The 23,354-nt window shown below is 57.7% G+C and overlaps 1 protein-coding gene across 1 annotated transcript; it reads left to right on the top strand.

The window, feature by feature from the left end:
• The first annotated feature begins 1,103 nt into the window (after positions 1-1,103).
• MNX1 (motor neuron and pancreas homeobox 1) lies at positions 1,104-5,862 on the top strand. The gene is made up of 3 exons (XM_060108774.1): positions 1,104-1,806; positions 4,714-4,874; positions 5,491-5,862. The coding sequence occupies exons 1-3, from the start codon at positions 1,104-1,106 to the stop codon at positions 5,860-5,862; spliced, it is 1,236 nt and encodes a 411-aa protein (XP_059964757.1).
• Positions 5,863-23,354: the final 17,492 nt, after the last annotated feature.

The following is a 23,354-nucleotide window of genomic DNA, read 5'->3' as shown; positions in this document are numbered from 1 at the left end:
CTGCCCACGGGCGGGTGTCCCTCGGCAGAGAAAGAGCTCTGTAATCGAGGACCATGGCGAGTGGACGACGTCTCCAAGCCGACCTGGGTCCTGCAGGCCGCTCGCACCAAACTCTCACCTAGACCGGGAGGACTGAAGGCGCGGGCTTGTGGAAGGCAAGCTCGCGCTCGGGTACACGTACGCCTCACTCCCCCACAAACAACACCTGCAACGCACAGAACTTCCCCGGAAAGGTGAGGGGGCTGGCGACAGGGACACAGACCCCTCGGGCGCAGGGCTTGGGGACCAGAACGGTCTTCGCTGAGCTGCCTGCACTGAGCAGAGCGACTCGATCTGGAAGCAGCGTGGGCTCTCCTTGCAGAAGTGGACACGCTCAAGCGCCGGCGGCGAGGAGGGAGAGGACGCACGCTGCTGGCTCTAGGTGACACGAACTCAGACCCGGACAGCGTGTGTCGCGAGCTGGACTCCGGCCGGGGAGCCCACACGGACCCCGGGGGTTGCCAGCCCCCGCCGCCAGCTCAGCGGCCGCAGGAGGGCGAGCAGGCACCCCAGGCTGCGCCTCCGAATCTTACAACCCCTGTCTCGGTCCCCGCCCCGCCTTCGCGGCACGGCACCATGGGCTGTTTAGGACCCCGCGGCGCAGGGGCGGGGCGGCGGGCGACCGGGACGGTGACAGGTGCGCCCCTCGGCCAATGGCGGGGCCGGAGCCCCTCCCCAAGCCCCCGCCGAGCGCGCCAATCGGCGGCCGCGCTGCGCTTCAAGTGCGCGGAGGGGCGCGGGTCCCCAGCGCGGCGCCAGCGGCCTCGGCGCGGTCGCCTGCGGGCTGCAGCGCTGAGCCGGGCTCTCGGCCCCGGCGCGCCGCGCACTCGCGTGGGAGTTTGTGCGAGAGCGAGTGGACGCGGCCCGGGGCGGGGCCCGCACGGAGGAGGCGCCCGGACCATGGTCACCCTCGGCTGAGTTTCCGGCGGCGACTTTGATTACTGGCAAATAATCATAACAATACCGAGCCCCGGGGCTGGCCGCCGCCACGCAAAGACTCCGCGGGCCGGCACGCGGCCGCGTCACGCACCTCCCCGCGCTGATCGCCAACCCCTAACGAGCCGATGGAAAAATCCAAAAATTTCCGCATCGACGCGCTGCTGGCCGTGGACCCTCCGCGAGCGGCCTCGGCGCAGACCGCGCCGCTGGCCCTGGTCACGTCGCTCGCGGCCGCCGCAGCTGGCCCCGGGGGCGGCGGCGGCGGCGGGGCGAGCGGTGGGGCGAGCGGCGGCTGCAGCCCCGCGTCCTCGGAGCCGCCCGCGGCGCCCACCGACCGCCTGCGCGCCGAGAGCCCGTCGCCGCCGCGCCTGCTGGCCGCGCACTGCGCGCTGCTGCCCAAACCGGGCTTCCTGGGCGCTGGCGGCGCGGGCGGCGGGGCGGGCGGAGGCGGAGGCGGGCCCGGGGGGCCCCACCACCACGCGCACCCCGGCGCCGCCGCCGCCGCTGCGGCCGCCGCAGCCGCCGCCGCTGCCGCGGGGGGTCTGACGCTGGGGCTGCACCCGGGGGGCGCGCAGGGCGGCGCGGGCCTCCCGGCGCAGGCGGCGCTCTACGGCCACCCGGTCTACGGCTACTCGGCGGCGGCGGCGGCGGCGGCCGCGCTGGCCGGGCAGCACCCGGCGCTCTCCTACTCGTACCCGCAGGTGCAGGGCGCGCACCCCGCGCACCCCGCCGACCCCATCAAGCTGGGCGCCGGCACCTTTCAGTTGGACCAGTGGCTGCGGGCGTCCACCGCGGGCATGATCCTGCCCAAGATGCCGGACTTTAACTGTGAGTACCGCGCAGCCCCCGAGCCTGCGGAGGGAGGAGGAAACGGGGGAGGGGGAGTATTGGCAGAAGGTTCTCCCGTGCATCCTCTTCCACCTGGCACCTCCTTCCGCTGGTTCTCTGCTCCGAGCGAGCTGTGGCAGCGCCGCGAGGCCGCCTCGGCTCCGCCCGGGCCCTGCGAGGACTCGCGCGGGCTGCGCGATGTGAGATTGTCAGCGAATGATTAAAATGCCCACGCGCGGACTTTGCTTCGCTTCCTCTCTTAATGGGAAGGGGCAGCTGGAGGTGTGAGACTAAAACCTAATGATTAACCGGCAGGCTAGAGGAGCAGGAAGTGGTGGGGGAAGGCGAGCCGAGGAGCGCCCTGGAGTCAGGTGTGCCTGGGAATCGGGGGCCACCGAAACCAGGGGTTTATCCTCAGGGAAATGGACGTGACTTCGGTCCCGCATTCTGGGTTCTGGAGAGACTCCCGGTCCCTCCCAGGAGAGGGAGCGCTCCCAGAGTTAGCGAAGGAGAAATGAGCTTCAAGAGGCCCAGGGACGCAAGGCAGGGGCCCCGGGCGACCTCCTGGCCCTTTGCGGGGCTCTTCCCGCCTCTGGAAGGGCGCTGGGTCCGGGGTGCGATGCCCAGGAGGCGGGTGGCCTGACTTGAACAGAGAGATGGCACGCTCCGGAAGGCCGAGAGATGCGCCCTCCTTCAGGGGCTCTAAGCAGCAGGTGCCCTCCTCCGAATTCAGGGCGCCCAGCACAACGCGCACCCCTCCCCAAGACCGCAGCGCGGGAGGGCTGGCCATCCCCAACCCGAGAGCCGCCCAACTGTGGGCGGCGTGCTCGCCACCCAGGCGGGACACCTGGCCGAGGCCTGAGCCTCTCTCTCTCGGGCTTTCCTGGCGCGCGCGGGCGGGCGCGCCGGAGTGGAGCTCCGGAGATTCTGGATCTCAGGTCCGCTCGCTCCACCCGGGCTCCGCTCAGAGGAAGATGCTTGAGGCTTAACGATTTCAGCCGCCAAACACCCAAACAAAGAGACCCCATTGTTTCCGTCTGAATGGATTTGTTTAGACTGGGGAGATGCAGGCATGGGAAGGGAAAAAAAGCAAAAAGGAAAACAGAAATAAACATTTGCCAGAATTCAGATTCCTCTGCTAGAAGCTATGGTCGTGACTAAACAGAGAAAAGCTAGGATCCCAGAAGGCTGGAGAAGTCACAGCCGGGTGAGAAAATCCCAGCATGTGCGCTGTTGGCCCGCGGCCACCCCAGGCTGTTCCCGGCTCACCTCCCAGAAGGCCCTAATGGCCACCCGTCCCTTCCGTTGGAGTCACCCCTCCCGACCCCAGGCAAAGAGGGCAAGCTTGCTCTCACTTCTGTGGCTTCAGGCATATCTGAGCTCCTGATCTGGGGTCAGCCAAACCCAAGGCACCCTTCCAGGCTTGGCCTCAGAGCCCAGCAAACCCCTTCTGATGGAATGCCACCCCACGCATCTTTCATTGTGACCTGCATCTCCCAGAGCCTGGCAGGCTTAGTCTCCCACCGATGGGGGGGGAGCAGGCAGCGGTGATCTCCACACAGGCCTCCCCTGGGCGCTGGGCTCCCTGGCTACCCGGCCGTTTTCCCCGGCCTGCGTGGAGCCCAGGATTGCCCAGAAAATTGACTAAAGCCACATCCCTTTGCCAACACACTTAGTCCATCTCTTATTCCTAATCTCGACCCAGAGTTAGCTCATTAAAACCCAGCCAGCTTTAAGTTCAGAAAAAGAATCTGAACACCGAATCCTAAAGGGCAATAACAAACAGGTGACCATGGCAGAATGGGCTCTGGGAGTCCCTCCTCTGGTCGCTGGAAACCTGTTTGGTTTCCTTTAATTGGTGTCTCAGCCATCAGATGGCATTTCCCAAATGGTCCCTTCAGAGCCAGTGTTTTAATTAAAGTTCTAATGTATTGTCAAGTTGGGAATTCGGGGCCTTGTTTAACTAAAGCGGGGGGCGTGGGCCTTCCCATAAAGCAAATTGCCCATCCCATGGGAGCCTGAGCTTGTCCTGCCCGGGGCTGGCCTCTTTTCTTTCCTTTCCTTTCTTTTATTGTCTAACACTTGTCAGGCTCCTGGGAAATCAAGGGAAGTCTCGCTTTGAGGTCATAAAATTCTCTGTGATGTAACCGTGTGAAATTATGTAAATAAAGCCAAGAGACCTCCTTGAACACGTAGAAAGCCGGATCCCCCTGTGCCTAGGCCTTTAATTTGCGTAATGAGAATTGTCCTGAAAGGCTTCCAATCTCCCAAGGCCCTGCCCCTCTGGACCCTGGGCAGGCGTTGTCAAGAAAACATTTTACATGGGGGAGAGTCTCTGATGAATACACATATTTAGGACCAGAATTTGGTCCTTTTCTTTCTTCCTTCCTTCCTTCCTTCCTTTTTCCCTTTTCTCCTTCTATTCCTTTTGTACGTGAGGAGGTGGCGGTGGGAATCCTGCACCAGTTCTTCGCTGGGCAGGAAGAAGTAGGAGGTGGTTCCGGTGGCCTGTGTGGATTGGGCCTGAGTTGGGGAAGGCGCCGGGAGGAGTGGGGAGGAGGGGGCCCCTGGGCCTCTGCTACTTGCCTTTCTGTCCACCTGCTTTCTACCAACGCCCACCCAGGCGGAGAGGACGTGCCTGGGTGATAGGCTCTCTTTAATCAGGACACCCGGGCCCCGCCTGGGATGAAAAGACTTGGTCCCTCTAAACCCAAACCATCTGGGCCCACCTGGCCGAGGGGTCCTGGGCTCCAGGGCTTCCTTGGGGAGGGGGCGCTGACACTGAAGAAAGAGCAGCGACTCTGCAGGGCCGGCGAGCAGCGGGCAGCCTGGCGTGAGGAGCGTTGCTGGCGCTGGGCAGCAGCGGGCAGTGGACTGATGTGGGCTCACCAGCCTCTCCCACCCCAGCCCAGGCGCAGTCCAACCTCCTGGGGAAGTGCCGCCGGCCACGCACCGCCTTCACCAGCCAGCAGCTGCTCGAGCTGGAGCACCAGTTCAAGCTCAACAAGTACCTGTCGCGGCCCAAACGCTTCGAGGTGGCCACGTCCCTGATGCTCACCGAGACCCAGGTGCGCTGCTCCCCCCGCCCTCAACGCGGCCTGGCCTCCCAGGGACACTGTCGCTTCTGCTCTCTTGATCCTCGGCCTTCCTGGGCACCTGGAGCTGTGCCCATCTGACCTTTAGGGTGTGGATTAACATCCCAGCCAGAGTTCCCATCTGCCCCCAGGGTTCCTATACTGGCACACAGAGGTCTGATTCAGCTGGTTCTGTTGGGCCCAGGAATTTGCACCACCACCCCCCATTCTGAAGCAGGTGGTCCCCAGGCCACATGAGAGAGATTCCACTCCAGAAGGAGAGGAGGGGACATCTTGAGATTTACAGACAGGTACCCCAGCAGCCCCGGCCCCTCGCACACACACCGTGCGTGCGGGTGGAAGACCGCGGTGCTGGGGGTGGGAGGTAGGGGTCTTCGTTTGAGCTTCCTCAGAGCCCCCAGCCGGTCTTTGGGTTTTGCTGATGCGCAGGGTGGGAAGCGCCATCCCCCTGGAGCTTCCGAGTCCTCTAATGGGAGCCCCACGCCCGGGCCTGGTGATGGAGGCGCGCGCACGGCGGGTGCAGGTGCAGGAGCCCGGGGACTCGGCGGGGATGGACGTGGCGGGTTTCTCACGCCGCTTGTGCCCGCAGGTGAAGATCTGGTTCCAGAACCGGCGGATGAAGTGGAAGCGCAGCAAAAAGGCCAAAGAGCAGGCAGCGCAGGAGGCCGAGAAGCAGAAGGGCGGCGCGGGCGCGGGCAAAGGCGGCGGCGCCGGGGACCAGGGGGACGAGGAGCTGCTGGGGCCGCCGGCGCCCGGGGACAAGGGCAGCGGACGCCGCCTGCGGGACTTGAGGGACAGTGACCCCGAGGAGGAGGAGGAGGACGACGACGAGGACCATTTCCCCTACAGCAACGGCGCTAGCACGCACGCCGCCTCCTCTGACTGCTCCTCCGGGGCCGACTCGCCTGCCCCGCGGTCCGGCGGGCCCGGCGGGCCCGGCCACCAGCCCCCGCCCCAGTAGGGGCCCCGCGGCCGGCGGGTGGCGGTACGGCCTGGATGCTGGGACCCCTCCCATGGCCCCCAGGTCCGCCCCCCAGGCCCGCGAGCGGAGGCGGCCCGGCCCTGGGGGCTGCCCTTGTGGGCCCCAGCAGCCGTCTGCTCTTCAAGGGACGGAAAGAGGGAGGCCCGGCAGGTTCAAACTTGAACTCTGGTTCTTTTTCGTTTAATTTGGTTTGCGCTGGGGGGAGGTGTTTCTGAGAAGGACTGAGCGTTCATCAGGGGAGGCTCCCAGTTCCCCTCCTGCCGAGTGGAGAAGGCGGAAACCTGCAGTGTTAAACCACCCCCGAGACTTGAAACCTCTGGACACGCCGTTCTTCTGAGTGCTGAAAAAAGAAAAAATGTTTTGTGCTGATGTATCTTGGGGGGAGGGATTTATGCCATGAGCGTTCAAACTGCTGGAAACCCCAAAACTGTATTGTCTTTATTTTTGTATATTGTATTTATAAATATATATATAAAGAAATGTCTACTTACGCATGCTAAATTATCATTTAGCTTCTCCCATCGCCCACGATGGAATGTAAAATAAATTGTTTTTTTTTACTGGATGAGAGTGCAAATCTTTGGGGGGAGTTGTGAAAGCGGGGTTTACTGTTTTTGTCGTCGAAGTGATGGGCTGTGTTCCGCAACTGACAGCAGAAGGTGAAAATCACAATCGCGACTGCGTGTCAGGACCGCCACCTCTCTGGGCCCCCGAGGCCGGTGAGGAACTTGATTCCGGCTGCTGGGGAGTCGCAGGTACGAAGTGTCGGTAAAAATACCCGAGGCCGGGTGTCAGCGCGCGTCCGCATGCTGGTTCACATCTGTCCCGGATACGAGGATCTCCAAGGAGTAACTTTGGACGCCGTGTACTTATTTTCCTCTTTCTCTGAGGATCTTCTTGCTTCGCCGGCGCTCCAGAAGCGAAAACACACTATTTGAATGTTTCAGAAAACAAGCTCCAAACCACCAGACTTCACTGGTCTCTGGGGTCCGTGCGGCCCGGGGCGCTGCTCGCGCGCCTTTTCCGCATTGCCTCGCGTACCGCGGCGCTTCTCTTTCTCATCAACCCCGGCGTCTCTGCCGAAAAACCTTCTCGGGCCGGCCAGGACTGGTTTTCCTGGATCTGGGCAAACGTCTGCGAGGACAGCACTGGGCGACAGGAGCGCTCCAGCCGGGCCGCGATGGCTGTGGGTTAATAAAGCTGGGCAGCGCGCGCCATCCATCACCCGGGCCGAGCCGGGCCTTCGCCCTGTGCTGCACGCATGCCGGGCTCGCCCTCCGCGCGGCTCCCCTTCCCCCACCGCTTACGCGCGGGCCTCTCCTGGGCCCGGAGGAAATAGGTGAGCCAGGGACACTGCTTCTGCCTCCTTTCCTCGTGCCTTCCTCCTTCCTTCTGTTTTTCATTTTCTCACCAGCAACTGGGCCGGGGTGCGCCCCCTCCCCTCCCCCTTCTCTCCCCTCCCCCTTCTCTCCCCTCCCCCTTCTCTCCCCCTCCCCCCTTCTCTCGCCCCCTCGTCTCCCCCTCCTCCCAGCTGATAAATGAGTTCAGAAGGGCCTGGAGTTTCATTTGGGTGATTACCGCGCAGGCGAGCGGGGCCACTCCTCGACTTCAGGGCCGGGGTGAGATTAATATCCTCTCTGGCAGCTCATTATCACCCCGGGCTCCTTCCATAAAATCCAACCTCAGCCAAGCCCGGGGGCGCGGCGCTGCTGGGAGCCCGGGCAGGAGCAGCTGTCGGGCGCGGGCGGCAGGGCGCGGGCCTGGCCGCCTCCGGGTCCAAAGGTGCTTTGGGGGGACGCGGACCTGGTTTGCAACTGGTGGGAAAGCCCGAGAGCCCGAGGAAAGGGGTGGGAAAATTAGAGAGAGGGGATGGGGAGGGGGAGAGGAGAAAGACAGATGCCTTTGGGGGTTGAAAAAGATCTGCAATCCGTGTGTATCTCGTTTTAATTTCTACCACATTGGGGAAGTTCAGCCTGAAGCAATCTCTGCCCCCGGCTGGCTCCACATCTGGGGGTTATTCCCCGCCGCCCCCCTGCTCAGCTGGCCCAGCGTCAGCGCCCCTACCTCAACACTGGGCCCCCCGGGGACCGGCGGCGGCCGGGGAGGGGGTGTAGCATCCGACCTGGAAGCTGGGGCGCCGCCGGCCTCGGCGGAGGGTCCGTCCCTCCACGCCAAGGTGCAGACTCTCCTGAACCCGGGAATCGTTCGCTCCCTCGGCGACAAGGGGCAGAGGCGCATTAAAGGAAGATAGAATGATTGTGACCCCCGCCCCCGTCCTCCAGCAGAGCGAGCCCGGGTTTGGCGCGGGGACTTGGCGGCCGGGAAGGCGGGACTCGCCCGCGGCCCCAGCGTCTCCAGCCAGCCGCTTAAGCGCGACGGAATTTATCTCGCTAATAAATTTAATGATCAATTCGTTCTTGTCACAGTAGCTCTTCCCCAAATCAATTATAGCGAATTTAAATATAATCACCGGCTCATCCTCACCCACTCCGGGCACAGCGAACAATTCATTCCGCATAATGAGCGGCCGCCAGCCCCGCCCCGCCCGCCCACCCGCGGCCCCCGCGCGGCGGGGAGGGACCCCTGCCGCCTCGAGGACCGGGTTCCCAGGACCCGGAGCCAGGCCCACGCAGCCCAGCCCTGAGGGGGACGAAGCACTGTTTCCAGACCAGCCCAAGCTTGGCCCTCGGGCAGCGGCGCGGGCCTCCGGCGGTGAAGCCCCAGTGCCCGGCGGTCTCCCTGCTCTCCACCCGGCGGGGGGCGCCCTGCCGACCCGGCGGCGCCGGCCCCGAAGCGAGGGCCGCGCCCAAAGCGGACCCGACCCTCTGGGAACCCCGCCCGACCCCCTGCCCACCCCGGCGCCACCCTCGGCGCGGGTTCTCTTCACCTTAATGGGGGAGTCCTCCGTTCTCAGAAAGGGTACCTCGTCGTGTGCCAGGGTCTCCAGCGTGTGCGAAGAAAATGTGGTTAAAGACCTTCGTGTGAGGAAGAGACCGATCTATTGGTGCCCTCCAGGCCACAGTCCAGGGATCACCTGTCCAGCCCTCGCAGAGCTCTGGCCCAGGGTCCGAGGGCCCTGACCAGATGCCTTAAGGCTTGGAGTGCAGAAACGCCTAGAATGTAGACGAAATGGGCCTGTTCCTTTCGCGGTTGGCCTTCCTGCACCCTGTATCCAGGCGGAAGTCAGCTTGGAAAGATCCGCGGGAAAGACTTTTCTATGACAGCAAAAGCAAAAACAGGCAAATGGGATTATGTCAACATTTAAAACTCCTGCGCAGCAAAGGGAACAATCAACACAATGAAAGGCTACCTGGGAAGGGAGAAAGTATTTGCAACTCAAATATCTGATAAGGGATTAATATCCAAAATATATAAAGAACTACAATTCAACAACAACAAAAAGCCATCCAGTTAAAAATAGGCAAAGGAATGGAATAGACATTTCTCTGCAGGAGCCGTACAAATGGTCCACAAGCACATGAAAAGATGCTTAGCATCACTAACCATTAGGCAGATACAAACCACAACCACAATGAGCTCGCACCTCCCACCTGTTAGGGTAGCTGTTATGAAAACAAAAACAAAACAAGATAACAAGTGTGGGCGAGGATGTGGTGAAATTGGAACCCTTGTGCACTGTTGGTAGGAATGGAAAATAGTGCAGCCACTATGGAAAATAGTACGGAGGGTCCTCAAAACAAATAACAACAACAACAAAAACATAATTACCATATGGCCCAGCGACCCTACTTCCGGATGTATATCCAAAAGAACTGAAAAGGATCTGGAAGAGATATTTGCACAGCCATGCTCATTGCAGCATGATTCACAATAACCAAAAATGGGATACAGATGCGCAAACAGTGGAATAGTATTCAGCCTTTAAAAAGGAAATTCTGACACCTGCTACAACAGGGATAAGCCTTGAGGACATGATGATCAGTGAAATAAGCCAGTCACAAAAAGACAAATACTGCATAATTCTACTTACATGTGGCATCTAAGATAGTCAAATTCTTAGAGACAGCACATAGAAGGGAGGTTGCCAGGGTCTTGGGAGGAGGGGGAAAAGGGGAGACGTTTAATGGGGAGGGAGTTTCAGTTTTGCAAGATGAAAAAATTCTAGAGAGCTGTTGCCCAGTAATATGTATACAGTTAACGCTACTGTACTAGCCACCTAAAATGGCTAAGGTGACTAAAGCGAGGACAGTCCTTCTTACCTTCCTCCCTCCCTCCCCCTCCTCCTCTTCTTCCCTCTCCCCTTCCCTCCCCCCTCTCTCCCCCCCCTCCCCCCCTCCTACTGAAAGGGCAGACTTGCTGTAGAACAAGGCTTTGGAAGGGAGCACCTAGCCCCCAGGCTGCCGCGGACCTGAGCGGGCGCGGAGTTTGCGGGTCAGCCGCTGCCGTCCCTCGCGGTGTGGGGAGCCCGACCCGCTCCGGGCTGACTCTACGAGCACCTCCAGGTCTGCGGGTTTACTGACCCCTGCGGCCTCCCCTACGCTCCCACCCCCCCCGCCAGGCCCCAGGCCTGGACCGCGCTCCCGGGGTGGCGGGCGCTGCGGGGAAGGGCCTGCGGGGGGGGGGTCCCCGCAGGACGTAGGCGCCCCCCACCCCGTATCAAAGTCCTGCGGTGCCCTGTGTCTCCCTCAATAAAACTAATCCCTTTGGAGGAGTGACTCAACCGAGAACGCTGCAGTGTTCCAGACTACAAGGCAAATATGTTTTTCAGATTTGGTTTTTATGGTCGGATTAAAGTTTATTTTCCATAATAGGCACCTAATAAAACTCATAAAGCCGGGCCGGGGCTCCAGCTGGTGGCCTCATTTAACACTTTCACTTCGTAAATCACTTTACGACGTGCCAGGTGTGTCCCAAACCGGACGCCAACGGGAACCAGCCCCCCGCCGCCGCGCCCAGCACACACACGCACACACACACACGCGCGCGCACACACACACACACGCACACGCACACACGTCCCGCGCCCGCCCTCCGGGTCTGGGCCGCGGTCCGGGCGAGCGGGTGCCGGGCTGGCGGGTCACCCATCCAGGGTTCGCGGCCCGGCCCCCTCCCGTCCCGCACCCCGAGGCGGGGGGGGGGACCCTGCTGAGAAGGCGGGGTTCGGAGGCCGGCGGCGTGGGGCGTGGGGAGGGGGTCTCCCGCGCTCCCCCCACCCGCCGGCCCTGCGCCGACCCTGCATTCCGCGGCCGCGCACCTGGCCGCCCCGAGTGTACACAAGGTGCCGGACAATGTGCGGCTCCTCGGGCCATTGTCCGCGGCGCTGGGCGGGACAAAGGTGCCCCCCGGCCGGCGGCCTCGGCGAGGGGAGGCGGCGCGGTTTACCCAGCTGGGGGCGGAACAAAGGGCCGCCGCCTTATCGCGGCCGGCGGGCGGGGCGGGGGCGCGGGGTCAGGCCGGGGGCGCGGGGGAGGGCCGCCCGCCAGCCCGAGGGGTCGCCGCGGCCCCATCGCCGCGCCGCTGCCGCCCGGGGACGTCCCTGCCTCGCGGCCCGGGCCTCGGGAAGGCGCGGCCGAAATGCCCCACGGGGATCCCGGGGGCGGGAGGGGAAGGCGGCTCGGTTCGCGGTGGTTCGTGCTCCGAGATGATCCGGTTCTAAAATGCTGGGGGTTTTCGCATGGGGTCACCTTTCCATTAACAGCCTTGCTTCCAAGCATGTTTTCTTCTGTGCTGAAACAGCATCTTGTAAAAGGATAAACAGGAAGAGTTAGGGTCGTCCTGGCTCAGGGGCTTACGAGGAGAGAATGGCCCGCTTTCCCTTGTCCGTCCTAGGGGACAGGCCAGGTGTCCCTCTGGAGCCGGTCCTTCTAAGGAGACGCGCACACCTAAGGTTCTTAAAACAGAGACACCAACTCTGTGAAGTTTGCCGTTGATTTTTTAAATAGATAAATCTGTAAAGGGAATGTAAGTTGTGTCTGTTTCTTTCCCCCCGTGGGTCTGCAACCAGGCTTATTACCTTTCACCACCCTGCTGCATCCATCCTGGTGATTATTTATTCCCAGGTGCGTGGGGGGTGTCATCAGATTCCCACCCACGTGCCCTCGGATTAGGCACCTGTGTGACACTGCAGCCTTTTCACGCATGAAAGAGATAATAGCCAACTCAGAAAATCCATCCATCATGCATTCATTCAGCCAGCTGTTTTAGAATAGCTGCTCTCTGCTGGGCACCGTTCTGAGCACCAGGATGCATGCGTGAAATAAAACAGACAAAAATCTCCACCCTCCTGGAGTTACATGGTAGTGGGAAGAGAAAGACAAGACGAACAGACACTAAATATGTGCCTTACCTAGTGTAAAACATGCATGAATCCATGAGGTTAGGTGTCAGGTAAAGTAAGAGTGAAGGAGGAAAGAGGTCTACAGCCTGAGCACGTCCTCACCGGAGGGCCCATCATTCTCAGCATCACCTGGGATGCAGGACTCTGACCTTCTGGTGCATGATGGGAATGTGAGAAATCGGGTTGTAGCTGCCTGCCTTTAAAGGGGTTAGAGGACAAGAATTAGAGACCTCTAAGAACTGTAGAGGGGACTTCCCTTGTGGTTCAGGGGTTAAGAATCTGTCTGCCAATGCAGGGGACGTGGGTTCAATCCCCGGGCAGGGAATTAAGATTCCACATGCCACGGGCCAACTAAGCCCGAGAGCCACAACTAGAGAGACGCCCGTGCACCGCAACAAAAGATCCCGTGTGTCGCAACTAAGACCCGATGCGGCCAAAAATAAAAATAAATAAATATTTTAAAAAACACAAAAACTGTAGAGGATATTTACCCTGAGTCCAAGTGATCAAATATTCACTTCCTGATTCACAGTGTTCCTAAACCTGTTGGTAGAATAAATATTCCAGAAAACAGAGATGCACATGTGCATGGTGGAAGTGGGAATTTGGGGACAGAAATAGATTACATGTATGATTTTTTCTTCCTTCCTTTCTTTCTTTCCACTGAGATATAATTGACATAAAGCATTATGTCAGTACATTATAATACATAATTGTATTAGTTTTAGGTGTACAGTGATTTCTTAATTTTCATAATTCAGGCATTTAAGACCACTCTGGAAAATAAAAGAGAAAACCGAAGTTTTCACATAAAAGGTCCAGTGTCAGAGAATCCGACCCCGGGCACAGAAGCTCACGGGTCCACGAGGGCTGGGAGTGGGCTGCGCCGCCCTCCTGCACTTCAGGTGCCCTGTGCACCTGCCTGGGGCTTAGGTGCCTTCCCTTCACACACAGGGCGTCCCGTCTCCACACACCTGCACAGGCCGTGCTTCCCACTGGACTCACGTCCCCCTCATTTCCTGAGTCCCGTCCCTCCTCCCAGGCCTGTCACATCCCCCCCCCAGTGGTCTGTGCCCAGAGCAGAGGGCTGTGGAGAAGGGCAGGGACCCCAGAGCGTGGGCTGGCATCCCGCCTCACATAGTGTGTGGCCAGGGCAAATTCCTTGACCCTGTGCCCGTGTCCCCGTCTGTAAAAGGGGGACTGGGTCAGTCCCGGTCTCCCAGGGAGAGATGAGGCTTAGGCAGCGGAACGTGTGCCAGGCTCCACATACAGACTCAGGGAACAGTTCAACACACCAAGGTCCTCGCAGCTCTTCGTCTCTACATCCACAAGGCACAGGGGGCACCCCGGGTCCACGCGCTCCAGGGAGGGTCCTCGAAGTTGAAGTTCCAGGCTAATCTGGGGAAAAGATGTGGTGGGTAGGGGTGTGAGGGTGGGAGGAAGGCTTCGTAAAGACTCCTGGGGACTCACAGGAACCCAGGAATAAGAGCCAGGGCGAGAGTGCGTGGGTGAGATCCTGGCACTTACTGACTGGGAGGCGTGGGGCAAGTGACTTGACCTCTCTGTGCCCCACGGTCCTCTGCCAAGAGGGGAACGGCAGCCCCTGTTTCGCAGGGTGGCTGTCGAGAAGCACACAGAGCAGGAGGGAAGGGCCGAGGGCCGCCCCAGAGGAGGTTCCGCCACATCAGCCCCTCCCACACAGAGCCCGGTGCCTTCTCGCCCGTGGTGTCCCCATTCTCCACTCGCTGCCCTCCTGGGCTTGCCTGTTGGCCGGCACGTGGACCCAGGGCCACCCTTTGTCCACACCGGCATGATCACTTCTCTTGGGGACTCCTGCAGAACGGAGAGAGGGGCAGAGAGACAGAGACAGACACAGAGAAGGAGAGAGAGCGCGCGAGCCGACAGCTTCCCATGAACCTGCCTCTCTGGCCAGCCTGGAGCCCTGGAGCCCAGCCTCCTTTTGAGCCATGAGGCGTTTGCAAGTGGGGTGCGCCTGGACCCTTGAAAAAGGCCCGTCCGCCTGCTGCACTGGAGAGGCACGGGCGAGCTGGGTAGATGCGGGCGACACGCAGGTTGACCGCAGCCACAAGAGAGAGTCCCAGAGTCCCACCGGAATCGCCAGCCCACAGAAAGATGAGCTGACGGCTGTTGTCACAGGTCACTGCGTCTGGGGGGCTGCTTACACAGGAAAATCCAGCTGATCCAGTATGTGCTACGCACGCAGCTCAACCATCCAAACCACGGCCGCACAAATAGCTCCGCGAGCTCCTGCCACCACCTGCTACCTGGACCCACACCTGCCTGATCTAAGTGATACTTAACTGAGTAACGCTGCTGTGCCTGACACAGTACCAGGCTCTGGGCAGAAGCAGAGAACGGCAGACCATGCTCCCCGTGCCGTGGGCCTCAAGCTGGAGCAGGTTGGAGGCAAGATGCCCAGGAGGGTACCCAGGAGTGAGCAGCGCCCTGGAGATGTCCACAGACCGCCGTACCTGTTGGTAACCGTGGGGTCTTAATTCTCACCGCCGTGGGCTGCGCCCGCTGGCCTGTTAGCTGCTTCAGTGCAAGGGCTGTGTAGGCTATTGTATCAGTTAGGACCCGGCCGGCCACACGCCGCAGGAGAACCAAAGGAACAGTGGCTTTCACGAACAGAAACTCATTTCCTCTCCTGTAAACCCGGGCTGCCAGGGGCTGGTCTGGCGGCCCTGTGACCCCCAGTGGCCACGGCCCTTTATCTCGTGGCTTTTCCTCTGTGGTTCAAGGTAGGGCTTGGGCTCCACATCCCGACCAACACGACCAAGGGCAGGTGCGTGTGTGTCCTCCCCAGGGGTTCAGGTGTGGCCCCTTCGCTCACATCCCACTAGCGAGAAGTCTCTCTCTCTCTTTTGTTAATTTGGCTGAGCTGCATGGCTTGTGGGATCTCAGTTCCCCGACCAGGGGTTGAACCTGGGCCCTGGCAGTGAGAGTGTTGAGTCCTAGCCACTGGGCCACCAGGGAACTCCCGGGTGAGAAGTCTTAACATGGCCATGCTAAGCTTCGCCGGAGGTCGGAAAGTGAGTCTTTATTTCCATTTGTCCACAGGCCTCACTAAAAATTGGGGTTCTATTCCGAGGGAGGATGGGGTATGACTGGAGGACAGCTAACTCTGCCCTGGGTATTTGTTTTGGTTCTTTGTGTGTGTGCGTGTGTGTGTGTATGTGTGGCAAAAAACACATAACAGTTATCACTTTAACCATTTGTAAGTGTACAATTCAGTCGCACCAAATGCATACAGCATTGTGTACCAACACCTGTATCTATTCCCCAACTGTTTCATCACCTCTGTCCCCATTAAACACTTACCCCCTTCCGCCTCCCCTGGGGAACCTCTACTTTCCAGCTCTGTGAATTTGCCTGTTCTAAGTATGTTTTGGTCCTTTTGTGCATTTCCCACTGTATCCAGTATAGAGACGAGCACATCAAAGGGCTCCAGTAAATTAAGCTGGTTTTTCCCACTTCAGCAAAGGTACCGCTCTCCTCCTAGGCATTTGAACCAAAGGCTCTGGGTCACACTCAGTGCTTCCTCTATCCTCCTGGCCCAGCTCCCCTGAGGCCGAGGCTGCCCGTGGGACACACACGCTCCAGGGACCTGCCCCAGCATTGCCACCTTCACCATCTCTCCCCCGACGCCCCAGGCTGCCCCTCCCAGGCGCCAGCATCTCTAGATGTGACTCAAGTGCATGCTGCTGACTAGGACACCCCTCCCCCCAGCAGGAGCCTGAGGGCGAGGGAGCCAACAGAGCCGCGTGGTAGGAGTCAGAGGCCAAACATCTCACTCTGAAACGTAAAACCAGTGCACCAAAATATGTAAGTTCTCTACTGTACAGCACGAGGAACTATACTCAGTATTATGTAATAACCTGTAAGGGAAAAGAATCTGAATCTCTGTATATGTATAACTGAATCGCTGTGCTGTACGCATAAAACTTACACGGTATTGTAAATCTACTCCAATAAAAATTTTTTTAAAAAAAAGTCCTCTGCTAAATTTAAAACCAGAAATTCAGAAATCCTTCCGGCTACCTTGACCTATTTCCTTTACCGATTTTCACAGGTAAAGGAAACACCTGAATCGTCACACACTGCACTCTTGGCAGCTTTTCAAAATTGCTTGAAAAAACCAGGGGTGCTCGTGACCCTCCTGAGTCCCTGGCGGCGGCTCTGGGATCCTCCTGCCGGCAGCCCCTCCTAGGGTGGGCTGGGGGTCTCCTCAGGGCCATGGACGCGCCCCAGTGCCCCCATAGCGTGAGGCCTTCTCTCTCCTATCTTCATAAAACAAAGTAATTCGCTTTTAATGACTGCCGGTGTTTTCTTTCCCAGTTCTGTTTGAGCAGATAATGTGTCGGAGGCCGTCCCAGCAGGGTTAAACCACCGTGACCTTCATAATCAGAGAACAGAAATAAATTATATTTACTCATAAATGTTACGGAGTCTCCGGTGCCCAGATGCCTCCTAATCACAGCGGGGGTGATAATATTTTGCTTTTATCAGGCCTCTCACTCACAGGTAACAAAGTGCTTTATTATCCCACCGAGCAGGTAGGGAGCCCTCGGTCGCACGGTTTCCCAACCCGGGACGCGCTCGGGGTCTCCCTGCTGGTGGCCCCATTGGGCCACTGGAAAAGTTGCTCCCCCGAGGGCCCCCCAGGCCTGGAGATCGGGGTGGCAGGAGGGTGGGCAGGGAGCATAGACCCCACGAGTTCCCTCTGGGATCTCGACAGGCCCACTTGGCCTCTGCTGTCAGGGTACAAGTCAGTGGCTCAGGCCCCTGCAGGCTGGGCTGACCTTGCAGGGGGAAGTGGTCAGATCACTACTGACTCTCGTGCTGGTTGTTTCCGCTCCCACTCGCTTCACAGGAGCCGGGCCAGGAGCTCAACAGGGAGGCGGCTGGAACCCACTGGTGTCGGGGAGAAAGTGCAGGTCTGCACCGGCCTGAAACCCGGCTTCTTCCAGGCCCGAGTGGCCAAGTCTCCATGCAGGGAGGATAAGGCCCAGAGGAGAGGTGACTGGACAGGGACACTCGACAAAGCACCCATCCCCGCGCCGGTCCCCGATGGCACAGCCAGGCCACTCACGAGTCCAGGAAGTGCGGGCCTCACTCCAGCCCTGTACTGCGCTGCGTGGACGGACCAAGGGCACGTGGGACAAAACAGCAAGCCCAGCCCCAAAGGCCACCTTGTATTTTCAGCTTCTCTGTATTCACGGCTCTGTTCGTGGTGGGGACAGCAGGAGCCACTTTCCCAGGGCAGGCCCGGGCCCTGCTGTCGGGCACCAGGCCAGGACGCCATGGCCTCTGTGGCTGATGTATCAGTTAGCCCCAGAGTAGCTAAAGTAGTAAAGCAGACGCTGGCTGCCCTATTAAATCTGATTTAGAAAACAGAGAGGTTTAAAAAAATCTCATCGTCCATTTAAGTCAAAATGCGTTAAGGATGCTAATGACCACTCTGTGGGTCTGGCCGGCTAGCTTGGGACCAGATTGAAAAGTACTTCCTCCACCAGTCAGAACTCTGAGGGCAAGGATAAAATAAATCTCAAATAATTACACTGTATTTTCGATGAGTTAAGTAAGTGTGCTTTATGCCGTGGACATGTGAACTTGCTTCTCTGCACACAGTAAGCCCTGGATAAATACTTACTGGGAAATCTGTGTTTGTAATGCATTGTTTTTGCATCTCGTCTGGTAATTATGCCCTTGGGCACATCTGTTCAGAGTTGGCTCTTTGTAGGAAATCAGAGCTTTGGCCAAGCCTGGGCAAAATTAAGTAATGACAGTAATAGAAATAATCTTAGCCCTCAGTTTTAAGGTGTGTAGGTGCCGGGCACCCTTGTACAAGCGCTGGACTCTGGGATGTTGGGAGCTGGGCTGGCCTTCAGCGCCTTGGTTTCACCTTGTACTTTTTTGCAAGCTTTGTTCTACTCTCATTTAGGATAATTTCCCCAGAGACAGTAAAAATGTCCTGGATTACCCATCAGCGTTTAAGAATTATAAAATAGATACTAATTCAGACCTTCAGAATGATATTCACGGGAAATCCTGGGTTGAGGAAGAAGAATGCCTCCAGAGACCCCCTATTTGCACTTCAGGGGGAAGTAACCGGAGAGAGAGGTTCTGCTCTCAAACAATTAACAAGCACCTCCTTTGTCCAGATGGGAACCTACCCGGTGACTGACCTGGACACAGTGCCAGGTCCTTTGAAGGACACAAAGCTCATCATAGGTCGTAAAATCGCAGACTCCTAGAGTTAGAAGTGCCCTTACTGCTGCCGAGGTCAGGCTGTCAGCAAAACTGATAAGCACGCCTTCTTGGCCAAGTTATTGATACAAACGCGGGGGAAGGGGGAGTGCCAAGCGTAGACACAGACCTGGAGCTGCTGCTGGGAACCTGCCTGGGCCTGTTGGACAGATGACGGGTCTGCTTCCCGGTGCTGCTCATCCGCGCCCATCGCCCACCGACCTCTTGGCAGCTGTGCCCTTGCGGTGACAAACCAGGACAGCTGGTCACCCTGCCTACTCTTCTGAATGGACAGGATTAAGGACCCATGGGAAGAGAAATGCGAGCAGTACGGACTGAAGTAGTTGTTAGTGGACTCATCCTGAGTTTAGAGAAATTACCGCTGTCACTCCAGGCACTCACAGACCTACTTAACAATTAGAGAAAACCTCGATGGCAAATCCAGTTTATAGGTAAGAGTACTTCAGAGACGCAGTGGCTGCTGTGTGCTGGCAGCAGGCTGGCCTTGAGCTGGGCTGGTGCCAGCAGTGGCCGGGCCCGATGTGCTTGTCCCTTCTGCACCTTGTGACTGACCAATGGGCAGGCCAACAAGAGCATCCCCATCACCTAGTCGAATAGGGACTGCTCAGGGACCGAGCAACAAAACTGCGCTACGAAACTCTACCCCACACCTGGATTTACAGAAGCTTGGCCAGCGCAGCTGGGGCTCCCCTCCACCTGGCAGGGTCTCCCCCCAACAGGCAGGAGAATGGGTCACCAACCTGGGAGCACGGGCCCCACCCCAGTCCAAACCCCGCACAGGCTCTGCTGGGAACCAGTCTCGTGCACTTGCCCCAGCCAATGGTAGCGTCTCGCCATCTGCCGTTCAGAGACTCGCCTGTCATTGCTTCAGTCGTTTTGCAATGGGTAGTCTGATCTTCCCCAGGAAAAGGGAGAGGGGTATAAGAAGACTCATTCTAAAAATTTATGTATTTTTATTTATTTATCTTTGGCTGCGTTGGGTCTTCATTGCTGTGTGCGGGCTTTCTCTAGCTGCAGCAAGCAGGGACTGCTCTTCGTTGCAGAGCGTGCGCTTTGTTGTGGCGGCTTCTCTTGCTGCGGAGCACCGGCTCTAGGCGCGCGGGCTTCAGTAGTTGTGTCTCACGGGCTTAGTTGCTCCAGGGCATGTGGAATCTTCCCAGACCAGGGCTCGAACTCGTGTCCCCTGCATTGGCAGGCAGATTCTTAACCACTGCGCCACCAGGGAAGCCTCAAGAAGACCCATTTTTTTTTTTTTTTTTTTTTTTTTTTTTGTGGTATGCGGGCCTCTCACTGTTGTGGCCTCTCCCGTAGCAGAGCACAGGCTCCGGACGCGCAGGCTCAGTAGCCATGGCTCACGGGCCCAGCCGCTCTGCGGCATGTGGGATCTTCCCGGACTGGGGCACGAACCCGTGTCCCCTGCATCGGCAGGCGGACTCTCAACCACTGCACCACCAGGGAAGCCCAAGAAGACCCATTTTTTTTTTTTTTTTTTTTGCGGTATGCGGGCCTCTCACTGTTGTGGCCTCCCCCGTTGCGGAGCACAGGCTCCGGATGCGCAGGCTCCGGACGCGCAGGCTCAGCGGCCATGGCTCACGGGCCCAGCCGCTCCGCGGCATATGGGATCCTCCCAGACCGGGGTACGAACCCGTATCCCCTGCATCGGCAGGCGGACTCTCAACCACTTGCGCCACCAGGGAGGCCCAAGAAGACCCATTTTTAAAGAAGAATGCCAGTTAATAATGTAGGAGGGATGACAGGACTAGAAAATGACCATTTTGCAAGTAATAATTGATCCTGGCAAGGATCATTAATGCCTGCCTGACCCACTAGGCGAAATATTGGTGGGAACAGGAAACACACGTTTTGCCACGTTTTTCCTTTGTAAGATGTCCTTAACTTTTGGTGACTAATTTCCCTTAATAATTACAAAGGTAAAAACATACCTTTGCCACGGGGAGGTCTGCTGGCCTCGACTGTAATTAGTGTGGCCAGTTGTGAGCTTCGTACTGTCTGTCCCGAGACGCCAGTGTCACTGGGCTGTGATTTTCCCAACCATGTTTACGTGAAGCCCACCAGGATTTGTTGTGACAACGGGCCAGGACTCTTCAAAGCCGTTTCATGAGAAATTTTACACGGGGGTGGGTGTTGTATACTAAAAGGAAATGTAATGTTTGAACCTTGATTGTATTCTGTCTAGGAAAAAAACAGCTATAGAAAATTCAGTTTTGAACAACTGGCAGTATGAAAACGGAATTGTCTGCTGGACTCTGTCACTAAATGCATGTTCATGTTCTCAGGTGCGGTAATGGCATCACCAGTAATGGAGAATGAGGGGTTGGGAGTCAAGTGTCATGATGTCTGTACTTCCAGTCGATGTCATCAAAACGTGTGTGTGCATAAATGAATGTGGATTCGATATAAAAAAGAGAAAAAGCAAATGTGACAAGTGTTAACAATGGGCAAACCAAAAACTAAAAGCGGAAGAATTTGCCCTCTTTCTTTGGAAACACTTCTGACAAAGTGAAATGAAACAAATAGTCCATTTTAAACGATTTTCTATAGAAAATAATTTTTAAATGCTCTTCATCATTTTTACCTCGGCCTGAAGTGAATCCCGCCCGAGTTTCATATTTCACTGGGCCCTCGAGGGGCGTCCCCTCCACTACTCTGGTCTGCAGGAGCAGACCCAGGTGGGCGTGAAGCGCAGGAGAGGGAGGAAAGGGACCACTGGCTGGGTCCCCAGGGCGGGGATAAAGGACACAGACCACGCTGGGGGCGGGAGTGGGGGTCTATCTCCTGCAGACTGGATATTTGAGAGCGGGAAAGTGCCGATGCGATAACCCCCGAGGCCGTGGCCATGTGTCTTGCTGTGGACGTGCTCAAGGTCAAAATCACTCTGCTCCCGAGGCCGGTGGACACACACAAGGCATTGTTTTCCAAACACACACAACCCTGGGTGCTCTGAAGTCACCTCTGCAGGCTTAGAACATTTTAAACTGATCCCCATTTTCCCTTTCATCATCTTATCATGCAAACATCATTTTTCATCATTTATTCAGCGCCACTCAAGATAAATGTCATCTTGTGAACTTGACCCCTTTCCTGCCAGCTGTCAGTGTAGAATATGATATGATACGAAATGTAAGGGTGAGAAAGAGAAAACTCCCGATTCCCAGGCCAATATTACCTTCCCAAGAAAATCTAAGTTCTACTGAACTTTCGTTACACTCTCTGGACATGTGTGCGTGGAGGTGTTCCCTACACACCTGCTCGTGCATCCTAAGTGCTTCGCACTCGGGGAAGACGTGAGGCCCCCAGAGGCCCACGGCGTCTTTGTTCACGTACGGTTGCTGCCAGAAGTCGCCTCCACTGTTTCAGAGCTACTACCCCAGGATGGGTCTGGATTGCTGGTGGATAATCCCTGAAGCCCAATTCCCGGGCCTGTTTCCAGGCCCTCCCCAGGGCTCTGCTCTCTGCACTAGGACCCCAGCATCCTGGTCTTGGCCTTCTCCTCATAACTCAAGTCTCCTCGAGGGGTTCCAACTCCCCGCCCTCAGGCCCCCAGCTCCAGTGGTGTGTCTGCACCCTCAAGGCCGACCTCGATGTTGACAAGCCACCGGGGGCCCCAAACTGCCCCCACCCCGCCTCTTCACCTCTTCGCTGAAAGGCACCAACTTCCGGCGCACGTCCCTCAGAGACGTCCCCAGGACTCTTCCTTCTCACAGCTGCTCTCCTAGGCCGGAATCACCACTTACTTCTGCCTGGAAGGTCACAAGAACCATCTACCTGGTCTCTGCCACCAGCCTGCCCACGTGCTGACCCACCACCTTCCTTTGTCCAGCAATATTCTTGAAAACACAACTTCGATGATCTAACGTCCTTGGCAAGAATCCTTCAATGGTTTCCTATGGTTGAGCAGATAAATCCCTAACTCTTCAGCATGGAGAGAGTGGTCCTTCACAACCAGGTTGCAAACGCCTGTCCTGCCGTCTGTCCTGGGTCCCAGGGCCCCACACGGCCAGGCTCCGCACTCTCGACCCCCTGCTGGTGCCCTTGTGTCCTCCGAGTGCCCCCTCGGCCCCTCTTGGAAGAGCACGTCATGTCCCAATGTCACATCCTTTGAAAAGCTCTCCGTCCCTGAGCGCTGGGAAGAGCTGGCTGTCCCCATCACTCGTTGGTGCGCTTTGCCTATAGGACCTGTCCTGTCCAACTTAAATGATGGTTTTGAACCCTTCAAGCTGCCCCAGGTCTCAACTGCACGTGTGGCACCCAGGAGGCCCCCAGCAAACGCTGACTGCGACCAAGTCCCCACTCTTACTCGGGTCCTCCTAAAGAGGCTTTGAGCTGACGTTAATTCAGACACCACAGCCTGAGCACAAACACAGTCACACACACAATTGGAAAAGCTGAAACTGAATTACAGACAGGCTGAGAGTCAAGAGCAAATGTCGGGTGCTGAATCCCGCCACACCAAGGAACACCTGAAGGGGACGCACAGCATCCTGCTGGGACATCTCGGCTGGGATGCCGTCTGTGCCCACAGGTCAGCAGCCTTGTGCCCAGAGCTGTGACTGGTGCCACTGCCACCCAGGCCCAGGACGCAGGCTCTGGTCACGGTCAACAAGCAGGGCCTTCCCTCCATCCCTTCTGGCTCTTCCCGCTAACCCAGGGGCACCCTCACCAGTGAAGTAAAGCAACCGAAGCAGTGTCACTGCTTTACAGTGAGGCCTAATGATTATGATTATTATTATTATTTTTTTACAAAAGAGGCAGAAGTGATTTGAATTAGGTTAATTATTTTCATGAAAAGACACTGGAAGGTTTTAGACCTCTGAAGAATGTGTTCTGCATTATGAATGCTTTATGAAAATTGTTTATTTTG

This window comes from Mesoplodon densirostris, chromosome 9, assembly GCF_025265405.1.
Source record: "Mesoplodon densirostris isolate mMesDen1 chromosome 9, mMesDen1 primary haplotype, whole genome shotgun sequence".
In the NCBI taxonomy this organism is placed as follows: domain Eukaryota; kingdom Metazoa; phylum Chordata; class Mammalia; order Artiodactyla; family Ziphiidae; genus Mesoplodon; species Mesoplodon densirostris.
Note: the sequence above shows the minus strand (reverse complement) of the source record. Positions and strands in the feature narration are given on the sequence as shown.

Excerpts from the sequence above, each read along its gene's own strand:
- MNX1 (XM_060108774.1), top strand. The coding sequence starts at position 1,104 with ATGGAAAAATCCAAAAATTTCCGCATCGACGCGCTGCTGGCCGTGGAC. Across the intron at positions 1,807-4,713 it reads CAAGATGCCGGACTTTAACT|CCCAGGCGCAGTCCAACCTC; the intron begins GTGAGTACCGCG and ends CTCCCACCCCAG. Across the intron at positions 4,875-5,490 it reads TGATGCTCACCGAGACCCAG|GTGAAGATCTGGTTCCAGAA; the intron begins GTGCGCTGCTCC and ends TTGTGCCCGCAG.